This window comes from Ovis aries, chromosome 2, assembly GCF_016772045.2.
Source record: "Ovis aries strain OAR_USU_Benz2616 breed Rambouillet chromosome 2, ARS-UI_Ramb_v3.0, whole genome shotgun sequence".
NCBI classification, from domain to species: Eukaryota; Metazoa; Chordata; class Mammalia; order Artiodactyla; family Bovidae; genus Ovis; species Ovis aries.
The window spans coordinates 213,321,320-213,342,807 of NC_056055.1; the positions used below are offsets into that span (position 1 = coordinate 213,321,320).

The following is a 21,488-nucleotide window of genomic DNA, read 5'->3' on the forward strand; positions in this document are numbered from 1 at the left end:
ATTGCTATAACTACCTACCACAAATGTAGTGGCTTAAAACAATACAAATATATTTTCTTATAGCTTGGGGCTTCAGAGGTCAAAAGTCAGTTTCCAGACTGGAGGAAAATCAAGGTGTTGGCAGACCTGCTTTCCTTCCAGAGGTCTCAGGGAGGATCTTGGGCTTCCCCTGTGGCTCAGCTGGTAAACAATCTGCCTGCAGTGCGGGAGACCTGGGTTCGATCCCTGGGTTGAGAAGGTCCCCTGGAGAAGGGAAAGGCTACCCACTCCAATATTCTGGCCTGGAGAATTCCATGGACACTATAGTCCGTGGGGTTGCAAAGAGTCGGACACGACTGAGTGAACTTCACTTTCACTCACTCCCCTGTCTTTTCTAGCTTCTCGAGGTTGACTGGTAGCTTCAGTTTGTGGCCCCCTTCCTCTATCTTCAAGACACATCACTCCTACTCTACTTCCATTTTTATATCTTCTTTCTGTTACTCTGATCCTTCTGCCTCCCACTTATGTGGATAGCCCACTTGGATGATCCAGGATAATCTCCTCATCTCAAGAACTTTAATTTAATCACAGCAGCACAAAACCCTTTAACATCTAAATTAACATGTCGTCAGAAGCTGGGGATAGGACATAACATACTTGAAGGCGGGGGATTGTTTTGCAGCTTACTACATATGAGACAGTATTGTGCTCATTTTGCAGATGAAAAAAAAGTAGTAATTGTTAACTCCATTAATACACAGAAAATTCAAAAGGGTTGAATAGTTTATTCAAGTTCACAAAACCAAAAAGTGGGCACTGGCATACTAATGTAATGTAATATGTAATGTAATGTAAGCATTTTGACTCTAATGCTGTTGCTAGAACATAATTCTGCCCTCAAATTAGGAATAAAAAGATAAAAGAAGGACTCTCTTCTTACAGGTAGGGTTTGTTGTTGTTTCTCATTTTCTTTATGACTTAAAAATATTTATCAAATAAATATTGAATAGCTACCTACATGTAAAACCCAATTTTAGGTGCTGGGAAAAAAAACAGGAATCAAGTCAGTAACTACTAGGTAATCTCATATCCTCCCGTATGTCTGAATACTTTAATGTGGGTGTGTACCCTATATTTCAGTCATGTCCGACTTCTTGGCAATTTATAACTCTTAAATCTATATCCATAGACTTGACCAAATTCAACTACCTATTTGATAGCTCCATTTTTCTGTTCAGTAAACCTTTTCAATTTGCCACATCTGGAACTGAACTGGCTTTCTCTACCTCAGGCAACAGCACTACCGTATTTCCCTCCCTCACCACCCAGTAATCAGTAATCAAAATACCTTAATTTGTCTCAAAAAAAAAATCTTAATTCCATTCACTTCTTATTCTCACCACTCCCAGACTTCTAACTGATATCTTCATTTCTGTTCTTGCATTGCCTTAATCTAATCTCCATACATAAAATGGAATGATCTCTTTAGAGAATAAATTCGATTATATCATTTCCAGGGCAAAATACTTCAATATTCATGGCATTTATAATAAAATCCAAATTTTTCAGGCTACTCACTATTACCACATACCTTGTTCTGTTTACATTTGCGTGCCTGTTGTCCCGGCATCACTAGTAATAGAGTCTCCTTTCACTCTTAAAATTGTTCATTTGGATGACAAACTACATGGTCCCCATATATATATAAAGGGTTCTGTTGTAATTTTCCCTCTGCCTAAGTTTATTCCAATTGCCAGTCTCCCTCAGGACTCAATGGGGTTTGCCTTTAAGTCTCTCCTGTGATTATTTTTCTTCAAAAACTAAATCAAAGTGTTTAATCCAATACCTAGCTATTTTATGTGTTGAACATCTGTCCTACTACTAGACATTTCAGTATGCATAATAAGTGGTACATGGTCGGTGTCCACACATATTTATTAAAAGATTAATGACTAAATATATATGTCATACAGTCAGAGTTATATAAACATGTGGTATAACATTTAAATGGTACAAATGTGTTCAATATACCAATGACCAAACTAACAGAGAAGAAAAGTTCTGTTTAGAGAGAAAATAAGGTTGACTTCACAAGGGGAGGGAGCCCAACCAGCGTTGATGGATGTAAAAGATCATGTTATGTGAATCAAGGCTCTCTGAGAAAAGATTTCTAAGCAGAAGGAATGTCATTTACAAAGGCAGAAAGGTTTAAAGCAGTGTGATTATTCAGGGAACTCAAAGCAGTTTCTATTATTAGAGAGTACAGTCTTGCATAAATGATATATTAATGCCATGAATCCCTAAGGACAAAACCTAAATTATGAAGAAGACTGCAGGAAATACAGAAAAGAGTTAAGAAGTTCAAAACTTAGTTTTGTTTTCATTTATACTGCTAGGATGACTTGAGAATTTCTATTGCATATTTAGCTCACCTTATAAATTATAGAAGTTCTTAGATAAGTAAATCAGTTTTTGAAGAGTGATATTTCAAACTTCATTACCATAAAGAATCCTCTCAGTTGTGAGTTTGTCATATAATATTCACAAAATTGTAATACATGGTCCGTAAGGAAACTATATTGAGATTTATGGTACAGAAAACCAAAGTGGGCTTTTCCCTTGGTTTGGGGGATTTGCATTTTAAGAGTTATCTTAAATTTCTGCTTTGGATGATGCATTTTTATTCATTCTTAGATTGTAAAAAGAAATAGACTAAAACTACTGGATTAACATTTTGGCATTTATATTATACAAATGCTAAAATGATCAGATCTGTAGAATTTATAGAACATCAGGTAATATTCTGAGGTAAACAAGAGTTGACATAGTGAATTGAAACTCATCTCAGACCTATTTATCTTGAAGAACATTTTCAAGAGATATTATTGGTATTGATGATCTTAAATGGTTTCTTTGAACATGAATATATACACCAAAGTTACACGCTGGTGGACTGCAGGACATGAAAGCTTTGTTTGACTCCCAGAGTGCTTTAGAAGTTTGAGCCAAGATTTTAATTTAGAGAAATCACATTGAAAAATCCAGAATTCTGGCCCCTTCCTAAATATTTTGAAGATCTGATAACTCTGGTGAGAAAAACTATAGTCCAAAATAGGGACTATATGAGTATATGTTTTCTAGTTCACCAACATCCATCTCCCTCCATCCTCCCAGTTATGAGATCCACACCACACCATATATATATTCCTGAGACCTTGTTCTGGAAAGGAAAAGAAAAAAAAAAAGGCAACAACAACAAAACCCACACAAAAAACACCAGAACAACAATAAAAAACAACTATTAAAGACCAATTACAAATTATGAAAATGTCTAGGAAGATATTTAGAATTTGATCATTTGTAATTCTGAGAATTGAACATGCATGCCATCCTAATCATCTGCAAATGAAACAATTCAAACTTTCAATTTTTCTTCCTTGAATTCATTACTAAACAATACCCAAACACAAAAAAGTCCACCAAACCCAGTGTATCAGTTTTCTTTCCTCCTGACCAAGAAGTTATTTGTTCTGGCATCTGGTCAATATTGCACAAAGAGTACATACAATAGCACCAAATTATATAAATAGACTATGAGTTTGATCTGTAATTTGAATGTAAATATCTCCCTACCTTTACTATAGCAGATGTAATTCATTTAAATAGATTGAAAATACCCAAACTGTAGTAGATTAGGAAATATAAAGGCAGAAATGATGGGCACTTACCTTAGCTATCTGGACACACCAGTTAAGCAACAACTGTGATCCAATGTTATCCTTGTGTTCATGGACATAATCCAACAGACAGCCATGGGGCATAAGCTGTGTGACCAGCTGAATGGTTGGGCTCAGACACACACCCAATAATCGAACTAAGTGTGGATGGTCCATACTTGCCATGATTAGGGCTTCCTAAAAGAAAAAAATAAATAACCACCATTATTTCAACTCAAAGTTCTTTGCCATGAGAGTTATTTGCACTGTACTAATGCTGTTGATAATGATTTTGAAAAGGTACTCTCATAAAATGGAATCAGTTAAAAGTGAGAAAAGACATTATGGTAGCCATTATATTTCTAAAGTGATTTAGTTCAAGCGAAAATAAATGGAAGTTAGACTATATATTTATTAGAATGGCAAATATTATATAATAACTGCATGCAAATTTAACAGTAGTATTTTCTCTTCTGTAATATGAAAAATATCAGATTGTGTTTACTACCAAATTAAGTTGAATCCTAAATTATATTGTGGATTTTTAACCTTTGATCTTTGGTTCTAGAGTTCAATTATCTATACACTACAGTTATTTGCACAAGGTAGCTCAAAGTTATGAATTATTGTTGTTTAGTTGTTAAGTCATGTCTGACTCTTTTGCAACCCCATGGACCATAGCCCATGGAACTCTGCTGTCCATGGGATTTCCCATGCGAGAATGTTGAAGTGGGCTGTCATTTCCTTCTCCAGGGGATCTTCCTGACCCAAGGATGGAACCTGAGTCTTCTGCATTGGCAGGTATTGGCAGACAGATTTTGTACCACTGAGTCATTTGGGAAACCCCCAGAGTTACAAAAAAAGCCATTCAAAATTAACTCATTCATTATTGATATGAATTCAGACATCATAAAGGTAATTTGTAAATTATAAATATCAATGTAAACAATTACAAATAACATGCCTCCCAATCTAACAATATGCCTACTATGAATTTATGCAGAAAAGTAAACATTTTAATAAGACATTTTATTCCAATAACCTTTGATTTTACTCAAATTTATTTCATTTTCAAAATTATAAATGATATAAATAGAACCATAAAATTTGAGAGCTAGGTGAGATTGTAAAAATTTGTCTACTCCAATTTTGCTATTTAATGAAGAGAGAAAACAGTTCTAACTTCTTTTTCATAATCATAAAGGCATTGTAGCTTAATGAAGATAAAGGGTGGACATATAATGGATATTTAGCTCATCCTAAAGTTAGCTTTCAATTAAAGCTATTTTAAGGGTCTCTACTCCAATTTGAAACTGATACAACCTTATACATACACACACTCACAGAGTGGTTGATACATACATGGCAATTTATTATCAATCAGTTTAACTATATGCAGGTATATGAATGTTAATCATACTCTTTTTGAACATTTTTTGTAGCTTTAAAATTTTTCAAATAATCAAGGATAGAAAGCTATACTGAGCTTCTCTTTAAGACAGCATGGCAGACTGATACACGAATTTACTTTTACTTCCTCTTGATTCCACCATTTTAATAATAAATGGATCAATAAAAAGCCAGAAACCAACAATCACAAGAAGAGGCAATGGGGATGGAATACTAAAAGTAGAAAGTGGCTTATTAGTAGTAACTGACCTAGCAAACATAGAAAATCTGAAGCCTAACTCAGGTGAGAAACTGAAAATAAATCCAATTTACACCAAGGGTGTACACCCCACAGGCTCAGTAGTGTTACACCACAAACCACTGTACATAAATGGAGTAGGAGGGGCTGACTTCATCAGGATTGTTTCAAAGTCCATTTAGGAAGCACTTAGACTACAGATCTCCTTCATCCTGTGTGTGTTTGCGTTAGTCACTCAGTTGTGTCTGACTCTTTGTGACCCCAAAGATGTAGCCTGCCAACCTCCTCTGTCCATGGAATTCTCCAGACAAGAATACTGGAGTGGGTAGCCATTCCCTTTTCCAGTGGATATTCCTGACCCTTCATCCTTAGGAGAAGCTTAATCAAAGGGATTGTAAACTATGAATATTAGGTAATGGAAAGAGAAGTACTCTGGTAAAAATAAGGAAGTACTCTGGTAATTGTATAAATTTGTATATGGTGAAAGTTGAGGCCACCCTCTATTTCCTTCTCCCAAATGGAGCTATGACTTCAAAATTATTAGTTTTGTTTAAACCTCAAATTCTATATCCAGCAAAATTTGAACCAAGTGAGTGAATATATGGACATGTCTGTTCTTAAAAAAGATTACCTCATATGTTTCCTTTATCTGTTCAATGTGCTCATTTAATAAAAAGCGAATGGCATTTTAAAAAGTGCACCTAATTGTGAAAACAAGGAAATGACAGTAAAGGGATACTCTAGAATGAAAGCTCTACAGGCATGTAATACGGTAGCCAGTTTAGACTGGAGTAGGATATCTTACTCTAGAAAAGATGTAAGAAGATGGATGAATGGCCGAAGCAACCGAACAGGAGCACAACCATGTAGAACCATTTGACTTTCATTAATATTACCTTAAAGTTATTTAAGAAGATAGCTTGAGAGGATTATTATCTCAAAAGCTATTCACTTTTAATCTCCACTGCTCTTTAGTGGGGTTGAGTTCAGCAGAATCTAAAGATTATTCATAATCATGGGTGAGTCTGATGGAGTATATGGATTTTACTGGTTCCAGCCAAGGTCTTATGTGAATTATAATGTTTTATTTTTTGAAGAAGGAAGAGTGGGGCACTATGAACTTGTGTGGAGAAAGGAGAGATAGGAGGCCAAACAGAAGAAATAAGCTGGTAAGGGGACGTCAGCATCACTCAAAGGACTTTATTTTTGAGCCTTTGGGAGTAGAAGCTGAAATTGTTTTTCAGCTGACCTCCAAGCAGATGAGGTCTTCCAATTCCTCCTTCCCCAGCAGCCACAAGGAACCAGACAAGTAAGAGGAGAGAGAGCACCACTGGCTTCTCTGCTTTCTGGCTGAGCCCACCACCAACATAACACCTTGAGAACTGGCAGCCCAGGGACCAGGGAGACGCACCACCTCTCACAAGGTCAGTGGTGTCCTCAGGTGATACCAGCCAATGATGCTGAGATAGGACCTCTTGGTGTCTCAGAGAGAAGAGAAGCTCCACATAGGGACTGAGCTGGTAAGAAAGGACACTTTAGATACCACTCGGTGACTGCAACTGGCAGACTAGTTTGTGAATTCATATGAGATATGCAACTCTTCCCAAACTATTTAGGAAGACTTCCACTGAAGTTGGGATTTCTGCACAATCAGCAAAGCCAGAAATTTGAGTTATTGCTACGAATATGGTTCTATTTGGATCCATGAGGCGGAAACAGTTTGGTTTTACTTCCTGTATATTTCAGTCAACATTTGAAATAAAGCAAGCATTTGAAATAAAGCAAACTTTTGCAATTATAAGGAGAGTACAAATAGAAATGTTAGCCAAGTTATATTATCTACTATTTAATCTAGTATTTTATTAATTAAATAGTAATTAATGTTAATATTAAAAGTGTGAACCAGAGGTTCTTTCACTGAATGATATGCACGTATATAAATATACACATGCTGCTGCTAAGTCACTTCAGTCATCAACAAAAAAGCAAAACATGATTAAATTAAGTATCTAACTCAATCAAGTGACAAATTAGATATTTAATTAGATATTAAATATTAGATATCAGATTTAATTAAACATATCCTAATTGTATTCTGTTTCTCTTCTGTGACTCATCTTTCATGTCCTAGCATTTATCATTACTAATGGCCTAGGTTTATCATTTAAAGGGTGGTTTTCCTAGCCCCAATCCCAGAGAGCCAGGTCTAGACATGAATCAGGAATCTACATTTGTAGCAAGCTGCTGTAAGTAGCGAAGCTGCTGCAGGAAATATAGAACTTTGTGAATCTCTGAAACATCTCCATTCATTGCAAAGGAAGTAACATGCAACCACCATTGTTTGATCCTTATTGTAACTCTAGGAAGGAGTCAAAGGAGGCAGCCATTCTCTGCTGTGACATAAGGAAACCAAGGCTGAGCAGAATTACTGCCCTAGGTCATATGAGTAAGTAGAAAGATCAGAGTTAAGACAGGTTTTCTGATTCTTAGAACAGTGCTATTTCCTAGGATGGTAAAAAACACTGCAATTTTAACATTTCAGTTCTATCACCATTTTGGACTGTACATGCTTATCTTACTAACAAGAAGGCAGTGCCAAACACCTGACTTTAGCCATACCTGAATGAATTGGATCAAATCATACTTCAGTTTCTAAGGAGCAACTCAGACAAAAATTTGCACTTATAGATAAATTGCCATTACTTACAATATGCTTTCAGAAAAAGTCAAAGAAAATATATTTCTCAGATTTCCTATATCATTTGGTATAGGCCATTTCCTAAGATACAGAACATGGTGAAATTTAAGATACAAGAAAGACTTTAAGGTTATTTTGGCCTTTTTCAGGATGAAATATATAAACTTCTTTTTTTCTTTTACAACTTAAGGAGTAATATTTCCATTCTAAATATGCATGTGAAAAGTTTACAACAGAAGAGTATAAAAATGTCGCATGAAAGTTCTGTTTAAAAAAAAATCTATTAGTCAGTCCTGGCAAAAAAGCTGGGGTTGTATTAAAGAAAATTGCTCATCACACTACAAAGAGTATTTGAAACCAAATTGCAGAGTATTTGCATAATAGTCCTCTTTTTCTGAGAAAGAAAAGATGAACAGGACACTAATTGTAGGTTTTATTTTTTTCATAAAGGAAATAGCAGATGGCTTTTTTGGGGAAAGGGGAAGAAATAAAGAGAAAAGAATGTGGATTCATTTAGAGTGATGAGGGGGATGGAAAGGGGAAAGAAATCCAATATTTTAATAATGGAGTGTTGGGTTTCAATAAATTACTCTGTTAAAATTAAAAATGTCCTCTGCTACCTATCTCTGTGTGGGGCCTTTGGAAGCAATTTTGGAATCTTTGCTGCTGTCATTAGAACATATCACCGAAGGCCACTGGAATAAATACAAGTTGACAGATGTATTAACAATTTTTCCAGAAATGAAATTATTTTCTGTCTCTGTTTCCTGTTTTGTTTTACAAAATTTTTCTTATAGGTGAACTAAATAGTTTTCTTGTTGGACAGAGAGGAAGGATGTAACAGGTGCTACACTGAAAATTCTAAGGGAAGAAGATCTTTCTTTATAATGAAGTCTGGTTGGAATTAAGGACATTTTTTTTAAAACTATCAAGGGATGACCAGAGAATGGATAAAAAGCTCTGAAGCATGTGTGCCATTATTCTCTAGCCTATGCTATCTGTATCTCTATTTCATTCTGAAGGAAAGACATTTCGGTGCAATAATGAAAGTGAGCAATACCATTTGTCGCATTAAGGCATCATTTTGCTCAGCCTTCAGATGTTTATACCTTGGCACTTAAACTTATTTTCTCACTAATGTTGGTTAGGAGTTTCACAAAAAGAAAAAAAATGTCATTGACAACTTATGAGCTATTCTGTTTATGAAAAATGTTTACTTCAGCCAAACTTTCACTGTTTCATTATGTCAATGGACCATTAATTCAATACCCTCCAGCTGAAAATGGGGAGATTTTCATTGCATCGGGGATAAGGAAGATAAAAAAGGGGGATAGAGAAAAAAATAATAAACAATTAACAGAGACATATAAAATTGTGCTTAATGTAACAGTCGGCAGATTTCTGAATGTTTAAAACAAATGCCTCTCCTAAAGATAGAGGGGGTGATGGTGATGTAGAGAACAAAGAAGGTAATAGTGATGGCAGTGATGAAAAATGAGATAAAATTATTGGTCCATAATAATGTTTTACAAATCAGTTCTGCTGCAGATGGTAGCCAGATAATAAAATAAATGAAATCTGCATCTGTTCACTCATGTCTAGAATAAATAATAATTTACTAGTGCAAGTAGGTGAGCAGTAATTAGACTGAATTAATATGCCATCAGTTTAAGTGGGTCTACATTGCTCAGTGACATTCTTTTCCAATCCCTGGTATCATTTTTGTGAACATGAACAATCCTATTCAGATCCTTCTAACTTTTGGAGTCAGCAGTTTTCCATCTCTATTCTCCATCATTCATCCATTTGCTGTCTGAATCTTAGATCTAGATACCACTTATTAGTGCTGCACTATTAAGAACTTTATGAATAACTTATACAAGGTAGAATTTTTGAGTATTTTTATTACAGTTATTGGAACCTGTTTTTCCCTACTGTATCTTAAATGTGGAAATTCTATCGTGGCTTTGTCCCTAGTATCCTATGCTTTCATCTGTAACCTCTTGCATCCTTATATCTTATAACTTTAAGAAATATGACAGAGTTATCAAAACCATATGGAGAAGACTGCACAGTTGTGTGGTTTCTCATGATTTGATATACTTTGCACCTAAAAATAGCAACAACATTACTATCTAAAAGAAGGCAAGCAAAATTCATCTTGATCATATACAAAATACCTGTGTAAAATATGTCAAGAATATCCAAGCATGAGAATTATACTGTGCCCATATTCCAATCTGGTATTTTTTCAACTCCTGTAATTTCAACAGTCATCTCTGAGTAAAAGCTAGTAGGTCTTTATATATGTGTATCTCCCCTATCATAGTACATATTCCATTTTTATTAGATTTGTTACAGGTCTATCATTTCTAATGATTTACCTGAAAGTAGTAATATTAGCTGATAAAGTTATCAAATTCTTATATAGTATATGGCTCATACTAAGGTAGCAATGAGGTTTTGTTAATAAATAAATAGAATCTGTATTATATGCCACCCTCCTACCCAACCTCATCCCAGGATTTCAAGTGTCTTGCTGTCATCCTGATATAGAAAAACTACTGGATCTCTAATTTAACACACAAAGTACATTTCTCCATAAAAGCTTGTCTGCTACTTTTACCAACTTAAAAATTTTCTAAGTTTCAGAAATATTTTCTGATTTGGTTTTTAAACCTTGGATTCCTGTTTGGTATTATCTTTTCTGAGTTCTTCCATTCCATTCCATATCTATCAGTAATATTGTGCCAAGTCCCATTTACTGTTTATTTCAATGTAGCTCAAATCTATATCCTTCCATGTATTTTTAACCTTCTAGTCAAGTTCAGACTCACACTGCTGGTGTAAAAGGAATGCTGATTTTTTCATTAACTCCAGTCTGTTTTGGCTATAACTTACAAAAAAAAAAAAAATCCTTAGCAATTCTTTTTTTTAGAGTGCTACATAGATAGCTTTAACCTTGCATGTACTCAATAAACACCTGAGTTAGATTTGACGTGTTGAAAATTGCACTACATTTTGTAATAAAGACAGTTACATTATTCTCCCAGCTATGACGCCAGTGATCTGTGGAATTAACCTGCATATTTCTCTTTGCCCCTCCAGATTCATTCTCCATCCTTCTGCGCTTTGCCACGTGCCCAGCAAAATAGATCGAAATGAATGACAACAGTCTACCTTGTCTCTCTATTGGTTTAATTTGAATTCAGTCAATAATAATAAGCAGCAGAGGGCTGAAGAAAGAAGGCAGTGAGGTTAGTATTTATCCCTCACCTGCCATTTCCCCGAGCCTTCTATTAAATGTCACAGTGGTAATTCTCTCGCTCCTTCATGCCTAACAGTTCTGTTACTATTCTTGAGAGGCTTCAACACTCTATGCTAGTGTTCCTCAAGCCTACCCATTCCTTTATAAAAACCCCTTTGCTAAACTCTCTTCCATTATTCCAACTTAACATACCACATGCCTCCTATCGAAGTTCTGATGAGATAAATTTGGGCAAGTCACTTAACCTAAAACTTATTTGTTAAATGACAGATTAAGTCACTGTTGGAAAAAAATGGCATGCATGCTATATCAACCCTCCTTCCCCTTGTTCACGGCAGAGACTGCTAAGCAATCATTGTGGTAGGTTGATAATGAATTACTAAATATGCCCACATCTTAATCCCAGGAACCTGTTGATATACCTTATTTGGAAAAAGGTCTGTACAGATTATGATTAAACTAGAGATTTTGAGATGACAACCATCTAGAGTTACCCAGGTGGGCTCTAAATGCCGTCACAGCTATGCTTAAAAGAAAGGCAGAGGATTAGCTACAGATACGAGAGGAGTCACAGGTGAGAGCCAAGGAACAAATGCAGCCATCAGATGCTAGAGGAGACAAGGAACAACTTTTCTTTAGAGCTTCTGAAAGGTATGCAGCCCTACCAACACCTTGATTTCAGAGGTCTGGCTTCCAGATGCGATACAATATTTCTGTGAAGCCAACCCCTTGGGAGAAAAGCTATGACAAACCTAGGCAGTATATTAAAAAGCAGAGACATTATTTTGCCAACAAAGGTCCCTATAGTCAAAGCTATGGTTTTTCCAATAGTCACATATGAATGTGAGAGTTGGACCATAAAGAAGGCTGAGCGTTGAAGAACTGATGCTTTTGAACTGCGGTGTTGGAGAAGACTCTTGAGAGTCCCTTAGACTGCAAGGAGATCCAACCAGTCAATCCTAAAGGAAATCAACCGTGAATATTCATTGGAAGGACTGATGCTGAAGCTGAAGCTCCAATACTTTGGCAACCTGATGTGATGAGCCAACTCATTGGAAAAGACCGTGATGCTGGGAAGGACAGAAGGCAAGAGGATAAGGGGACGACAGAAGATCAGATGGTTGGATAGCATCCCTGACTCAATGGACAGGAGTTTGAGCAAGCTCTGGGAGATGGTGAAGGACAGGGAAATCTGGGGTGCTGTAGTCCATGGGGTTGCAAAGAGACAGAAATGACCAAGTGATTGAACAAGAACGAGTCTGTGGTAGCTTGTTACAGCAGCCATAGGAAACTAATACAATTACTGTATTTCTGTAAGAACTGGATAAGGACTCAAAATCTTTCTCAGTTCAAGGCTTTGGCAATAAAAACTAACTTATTGGAAGGTAAATGTGAGATTTAAACATTGTTGCCTTGAATTTATGCATATTTTTACAATTATTTCTGCTGCTAAGTCTTCTTTAGCTTGGATGTACTATATTAGTCTGATCTAAATGAAGCAGATATGTTTAATTCATTTAGAAATTAACTTATACATGTAATAGCCAAATGATATACCCGAGACAAAGGGCTTATCACAGTGCCTAGTTGACTCTTAAAATGTTAGTTATTTTTACATTTGTATTAAACTAATTATGTCTGAAGGGAGTGAAATCATTGAGTAATAAAGGCATGGCCAGGAGTCTGGAAAAAATGCTGCAGCCCCAGCGTGAGTGGTCACTTTGATTTTTTTGAAGTCTGATGGGGCATTTGGAATAAAAGGCAGACAAATTGACCAAAAAAATATTTTTTCTGTCAACACTTTAGAAGCTATTGTTTTCCCACTTAAGCCCATGCAGAGCTAGAAACATCTCTTCCTACTTTCAACATAAGGTAATCATGAAGTGTTAGGAAAAAACCAAAAGTAGTTATAGAGTTGAAAGAACACTTCAAGGGCAACACAAATTTGTTCTATAACAAATAGTAACCACCATTACAGTAATACCAGTAAATAGAAATTGGGGTTAAAGTAGATGATAAAGACTAAGATGTCCTGGTGAACTTTACAGTCAGAACAGAGACACTTAATTGCTTATTGATTCATCTTAGTAAAGTTACAGAAAGAGAAGTACAAAGGTGTCTGCAATTAACATTTCAGGACTGATATGGAAGAACAAGCTGAGTGAGGTCCAAAAAGTATCTTCTGAGAGGACACTGCAATCTGCTACAAAGAATGAAAACATCAACCTCCTAGGACTAGAATAAATCATCCGAGGCTATAGATTGTACAACTAGGGAGGAAAGAATAATTATTAGCTTTCAAATAGTGTCTACTGCTTTTATTTTTCTCTCTAGAAATGAAAATTAATTTCTATAAGGTTATTTGATCTTATCTTTTGGGTAAGTCCAGTATTTATTTCCCATATAGCTTTCTAGTTTTTAGTAAACAGTCTATCTAAAGTCAACCTATTCAATAATTTCATCAGATCATACCAGCAACTGCTGCTTGATGTCAAACTGCACCTGGCACAATGCTATTAATTGTCCATGTGGACACATTTAGTTCTCAGAACAATCTTGTCCAACAGGTTGTTCAATTATTCTATAATTGATAAGGAGAGTAGCTTGAAAAGGATAAGCAATTTGACAATCTCCAAAAGTTACTAGGTAGTCAAGCTGGGATTTGAATCCAGTTTCCACTATATCTGCAGCCAAGACTCTCTCTACAATGATATCCCCTCAGGAGTTGTCAATATCAGTTAGGTATCCAGGTAGACTTAGCTGATTCTCTGGTCATTATCTTAGTATTCTAACAGGAACTATCACTGATAAGATCAACCTATTAATGGAATCTTTATGGAGTGACATTCTAACAAGTGCTATTTTTTTTATTATAAATAAACTGGAAACAATTTACTCTCAACCACTTAAAATTAGTCCTTCGATAATAAAATGCTGAATAACTTTTTCCAGAAGGGACTAACTCATGTCTTTCTTCTCAATTCTGCACAGAAATCGATTCTAGGATGTTCTATTTAAAAATTTTAAAATTAAATTTGACTTAAAATAGATCAGAATCTAGTAATTTTGGTAACAGCTCTTATTTAATTGTTAGAATCATGATTTTGTATAATCTGGGGAATTAATTGTTTTTCTAGACACTGCACGTTCATAAAGGATGACATCTCTTGTGTTTCTAATTTGCAGGAATAATCTTAATTGATGCCAATTATATTAAAGGCATGTAACAACAATCGAATAAAATTAGGAAAACCCTCCCTTAATAACTAATAAAATATCTCAAATGTACCTCTGGTAAAGCAGGCTGAATTGTGTTCTTTATGATTCATTCAAGATACTGAGTGACTTTAATTAAATCTCCATTTTTCAGTTACGACTCTCATATTCATATAAGATAATTCATATATAGAAATCATTTGTCCTATCATTTCTTATCTTCTCTACTTTTTATAATGAACTTAATTATTACCATCAGATATATTAAATTTTGAAACCATGATTTATATGCTAGTTCTCATATTAAATATTCATGTCAGTGTTATTTTAATATTCTACACCAATCCTGATGTCAAGGGCATTCAGTTAGAGGCAATCACTAGTAAAAATCTGCATTAATGTTATTGATGCTTCTATGTTTTTAATATAGTAGCAGTAAATAATATTACCACCTACTGATGCAAAAGGAGTTAAATAAACCCTGAAAGAATATATATGGTCTCATAAAAGACCCCCACTGCTAATGTCTTTGCTTCAGGAGGCTCTGAGTCATAGGAATGTGTGATTTTGTGGTTAGACACACACTGTGCAAAAGTGAGAAAGTGGCAGTAGAAAGAAAAGTACCTCATAAAAATTCTCTGCAAGAAGGCATCCAATCCTGACCTGGCATTTGACACCAGTCACTGAAAATTAACCAATATTTTAGAAATAGAATGGTAACTGAGATCTCTGTAATGACTGTTCTAGGAAAGGCCAATTTATGGCTATTATATTCATCATCAGAAAACTCAAACAGTAATGCACAGCACTATGATGGTTATTTTGTTTAAATATTACTGTATTAATAATTGTACAGAGTTTTAGGAGTATTCATAGGAAACAGCTAGCCATTCTTTCATTCAAAAACTTATACTCATTATTGACTAAAGGTTATTATATATGCTTCACTAGGATACAAAATTTAAAGAGACATATATTCAACTTATAAATAGAGAGTATCCTAGTAGAAGTCTTTAAATTTTAGTAAAAATAGGTTGTGAACATTAATAACAATTATAAATATTTAAGATCTAAAACTCCTATAATAATCTATTGAGGATAGAGATTATCTTCTAAATGAATTGAAGGAAAAAATAAAATAAAAGCTCTGTTGAGAAGAAAAACCTGAGTGTGGATATTAATATGTGGGAAGAACCTGTTATAAAAGAATAAATAACATGGGTTGGTGGTGTGACAAAAAAGAGGGTTAAACACTGACTCAGGCAAAACTTCTTTCCAGAGTCTGTTCTGTCTTTTCTTAATAACATCATCAGAAGCAAGTCAAAACCTCAGGTTCCTTGGCTGTATAAAGCTGAGGATTAAATAATGCTCATCTTGTATAACAGCAGTTTCACATAATATATAGGAAAGGGTCTTCCACAGAGTCTGGCATCTATCAGTTAGCCAATACAACATTGCTTTCTTCCTAGAATGAAGGAAGTGGGAAAATGTTACATGCATGGGGAATACAAATAGATCAACTTATAGGGAGCATCTGTCACATGACAAAACACAGAAAAGAATAAGACTGGAAAGGGAGGCCGGTACTAGGGCTTGTAAACTCCTGCTTAAATGACAAGCTGACATTTGGATTTTATTCTCTCAAATATCCTTGATGAAGAAATTCATGTAATATGGCAGCACTATCCCCAGGATAAATCATAGGGTAAGCGTCTAAAGGCCGAGAGATGAGGAAGCTGCTATCCACAAATAAGGTAATGAGATTCTAGCACAGTGCATCCTAAAAAATCTGAAATAAATGCCTAGTTTGTCAAACACTTTTTTAAAAAGGGTCTTCAGGTTTTGTCTTTTGTGATTCAGGCTAGGATTTTTCACTTCATGCTTAAAAATCTCAAACTTTCAATAAGTAATATTGAGAAATGAATATTGAGAAAGGTATCGTGTGCATGATAAAAGCCTGATCTTGGAGAAGGAAATGGCAACCCACTCCAGTGTTCTTACCTGGAGAATCCCATGGGCAGAGGAGCCTGGCTAGCTACAGTCCATGGGGTCACAAGAGTCAGACATGACTTAGTGACTAAACTACCACCACAAGTCAAGATAAAAGAAACAAGAACAAAAAAACACAAAAAACCTTTCCTCCTTCTTTCTGGAGAGAGAGACTTTCAGTTCTTCTTCCTTGAAGTGGGAAATGATTTGCATCCAATATGAATAGAATTTTGCTTCTGAGCAGCTCTCTTTCTTCTTATCATTTCTCCAACTCATATTTTCCTCATAATCTACTTAATCCCATGGCACCATTTTTTCCCACCAGATATCATGATAATATTGTTCAGTCTGGCACATTGCCATGGTCACACACTTTCTCTGCCTAATACAGGCATAACAATTACTCGTTGACTTTCTACAAAACAACTCTGAAAAGGACAAACAAAATTTACAATATTCAGTTGTCCATGGAATACCTAATAATGTATTGGTTTTTTTATAGATATATATGGGGACAGCTTTTTGAGGTGAGATGCAATGACTTTTGTTTGTAGTCTCTATTAATTGCTGCTATGTTGTTTTCCTATCCTCTATGTAAGTGAAGTGAAGTGAAAGTCTTTCAGTCACGTCTGACTCTTTGCAATATATATAATGTGTATATATATACAGTTCAAGGAATTCTCCAAGACAGAATACTGGAGTGGGTAGCCATTTCCTTCTCCAGGGATCTTCCCAACCCAGGGATCAAACCCAGGTATCCCATATTCCAGGCGGATTCTTTACCATCTGAGCCACCATGTAAGCCCTACCATTCCATTTCAGTTGAATATGGTCCTTAGAAGAAGGACTAATGTTATGGTCATCAGAACCTGAAAAACGTAGATAATATTTGCACAGGGCTTTCAGAAACTGTGGAATCCATAATAATGAAAAGGATCAATAGAAGAAAAGATTAGTAGAATAGCCACAGAGTTTGTTATATATCTACATAGGAGATACACACACACACACACACACACACACACACACACACACATTATATATATAAATGGTATCAGTTCAGTTCAGTTCAGTCACTCAGTCATGTCGGACTCTTTGCTACCCCATGAATCACAGCACGCCAGGCCTCCCTATCCAACACCAACTCCCGGAGTTCACTCAGACTCACGTCCATCGAGTCCATGATGCCATCCAGCCATCTCATCGTCTGTCGTCCCCTTCTCCTCCTGCCCCCAATCCCTCCCAGCATCAGAGTCTTTTTCAGTGAGTCAACTCTTCGCATGAGGTGTCCAAAGTACTGGAGTTTCAGCTTCGGCATCATTCCTTCCAAAGAAATCCCAGGGCTGATCTCCTTCAGAATGGACTTGTTGGACCTCCTTGCAGTCCAAGGGACTCTCAAAAGTCTTCTCCAACACCACAGTTCAAAAGCATCAATTCTTCGGCACTCAGCTTTCTTCACAGTCCAACTCTCACATCCATACATGACCACTGGAAAAACCATAGCCTTGACTAGACGGAACTTTGTTGGCAAAGTAATGTCTCTGCTTTCCAATATGCTGTCTAGGTTGGTCATAACTTTTCTTCCAAGGAGTAAACGTCTTTTAATTTCATGGCTGCAGTCACCATCTGCAGTGATTTTGGAGCCCCCAAAAATAGTCTGACACTGTTTCCACTGTTTCCCCATCTATTTCCCATGAAGTGAACAAACTACAAATCCCTATGTAGGGATATAACAAACTCTGAGGCTATTCTACTAATCTTTTCTTCTATTGATCCTTTTAATTATTATATATTTCAGAATTTCTGAAAGCCCTGTGTAAATATTATCTAAATTTTAAAAATTCTAATGACCATTAGTCCTTCTTCTAAGAACCACACTGAACTGAGATGGAATGGTCCTAGAAGACTAAATATGATTTTTGAGAGCTAACAAATCAAAATTTAAAGTCACTCGTCATGATTATGAAAATTTTGGATATTAAAAAATTTCTCTGTGGCACTTCAACTGTCAAGAAATTTCCTCAGCCTGTTGCATCAGAGGAACCAGAAAGTTATTATTTATGACAGTACTTACACAGGTTACTCAGAATAAAAGTAAAGGAATTCATATATTCAGAGTAATTATTCATCAAATCTTCAAATGATATGCAAAACCCATTCAAACTAAATTCTTCATTTTTAGGTATTTTAACTGAAATTGATATAAATTAAAATTTACAGATGTGTTAAAACTTGTAGTGGAACATCATAACCTGATATTTATTTCAATTTTTAAAATCATAATTTAGAGAAATCAAGTTTTATAAGGTTCTTCTAAACCAATTTCAGTGATTTTTAAGTGTAAACTATGCAATTAAATGCTAAGTGTGATTAAAGATGCAACACACTTGAAGATATTTTGCAATGTCAGTAACAGAGTTATGGTGCTTTTAGCATTAAAGCTTTCTTTGCACATCTAATATATTTTCTTTGAAAATGTGATGGAAATATTTAATTGCTTCATTTAGTAGTTATCAGATAACTTTAGATGGCTTTGAACATGAATAGATATTCCGGTTATGAGCTGTAAGATTTAACAGTAGAGTGTACTTCTCAGAAAGTGAAAGTGTTAGTTGCTCAGTGGTGTTGACTTTTTGTGACCCTATGGACTCTAGCCCGCCAGTCTCCTCTGTCCATGGAATTCTCCAGGCAAGAATACTGGAGTGGGTAGCCATTCCCTTCTCCAGGGGATCTTCCTGACCCAGGGATAGTACTTGGGTCTCCTGCATTGCAGGCAGATTCTTTGCTGTCTGAGTCACTAATGACAAACATCTGATCAACAAAGATTTACTTAGCACTTATGATATATTCAAGTGTTAGTCTAAAAATATGAATGAATTACATAAACAGTTTCATTTCATAAATTTTCAAGTTTTCAGTGTTGACTTAGATAAAAATAAACACACAAAATAATCCACATTGTTATCAGTCCTTACATTGTGACAAGCATTCTATTTTCAGATAGTACCATTGGATGGAGAGGAACAAATTTCAATACTTTTTTTTAAATTTTAGAACAACTCTGTTAAATAGAAGCCAGCGCCAAACACAAAAAAAATCATAAGTGTTTATTAAAATATAATTTAGGAATTGTTTACATTCCCAAGATTTTGAGAGGAGAGGAGAGTAAATTATACTTTGGGGAAATTATGTTTCTATATTTTTATTTTTTTAATTTTTATTTATTTATTTGTTTTATTTTACTTTACAATGTTTCTATATTTTTCACAGGGCTTCCCTGGTGACTCAGATGGTAAAGAATCTGCCTGCAATGCAAGAGATCTGGATTCAGTCCCCAGGTTGGGAATATGCCCTGGATGGCCACCCACTTCAGCATTCTTGGCTACAGAATTCTATGGCCAGGGGAACCTGGTGGGCTACAGTCCATGGCGTTGCAAAGAGTTGGACACAACTGATCGACTTTCACTTTCTTAATAGTTATATTTGCTAAAATAAAATAAAAATAAACTCTATTCAACAGTGTATCCATCATGAAAAGTTAGAATATAGTGATTATAAGAAATGAATATCTGTAGAAGTGTATTCTCCTTTAATGTTAAAAAATGCAAGAGAAATAAAGCTGAAAACATATTTCTGTAGGTATATGTTAATATAAACAATGTAATTGATAGGCAGAGAGATAAGAGAAAGGTCACAGAGGTAATTTTTTGTCAAATATATTAATTAAAAATATTTTCTATTTGTTTCTGAATTCTAAAAATGTTCACTGGAAATAAAGAAATTATTCTTTTTATTTTCTCCCTTAGGTTTTCTTTAATAGTGGAAATCAAATAATTTAAAAGGCAATTTGAACTTCTACTTTTCATTTGGCTATGCATTTTCTTGAGAAGAGTAAAAAAACGTATCATGAAAAGAAAGATATTACACTAGATATTTTCCTTTCCTCATTAATTTTAAAGTAATTGTAAGAACAAAAGCCATGCCTATTGTGCATGTCTGAACAGACTCAAGGAAGATCCAATTACAAACTGATATGTTTTCAACACACAGAGCTTTGCATAGCTTATTCAGGTGTACCTCCAAAAGGAAATATCTCTTTGATTTTGTTAAATCAACAACAGGTTTCATTTAAGCCAGTAATTTTCAAATATATTTATATCATCTATTAGCATTGGTGCTTTTTTGTTTGTAATTCCTAGGTACACATATAAAATATTTGATGCTAAAGATGAACAATTCATTGGGTAAATGATCATTTGTACATTTAAAGGTAAAATGTTCATCAAGGACATTAGAGTGGAGTACTAATATGGTTAATAGAATAATTATACTATAAATGCTAGGACTAATCCTTTTAATATTTATCAATCTAACTGTGTAAGTCTCTGCAGAGTACTTTTGATGCAGCATTTCCTTCCAGATCCTGGAAAGGGTGTGATATATTTTGATTAAAATTATAGATAAAAATTTATTTTGAGCACTAGACTATTTTTTCTGTATTACAGAATTTTAAACTTCTGCTCAGGAGTTTGAAATATAAAGATTAAAATTACATAATATATGTGCATAAGAAATATAAAAGTATATTTCATGGTTAAGTGTTATTAAAGAAAAATGCAGATATATATATCCTGATGTTAATATATATAATGATAAATTACATATAAAACATGTATGTATATTTTATATATATGTGTGATATAACATAAAATTAAATCCACTTATTTTATTCTCTTTCTCCTAACATATATACATAGATCCATTTGTGTTTTTTTCCTATTTTGACTGTACTATAATTGTCTGTGGTACTTAGAGCTTTTCTTTACTAAATGAAATGAAATTCTTTCACCATTATATTTCACATTATTATAATGTATCTCTAAATATTATAATGATTGTGTAATAAGTCAAGGCTATAAACTTACTTATGAAATAGAAAAAAGATAAAAGGGCTGCCTTAGGTGTGCAAAGACA

General features: G+C 34.8%; 1 protein-coding gene across 3 annotated transcripts in view; it reads right to left on the bottom strand.

The window, feature by feature from the left end:
* The window catches only part of ERBB4 (erb-b2 receptor tyrosine kinase 4), a 1,296,210-nt gene that overhangs the window by 190,291 nt on the left and 1,084,431 nt on the right, over window positions 1–21,488 (bottom strand). For all 3 annotated transcript variants that reach the window (XM_060410398.1, XM_042244993.2, XM_060410397.1), the window contains exon 20: window positions 3,708–3,893. In XM_060410398.1, coding sequence (XP_060266381.1) covers window positions 3,708–3,893 — 186 coding nt within the window. The remainder of the gene's footprint in view (window positions 1–3,707; window positions 3,894–21,488) is intronic.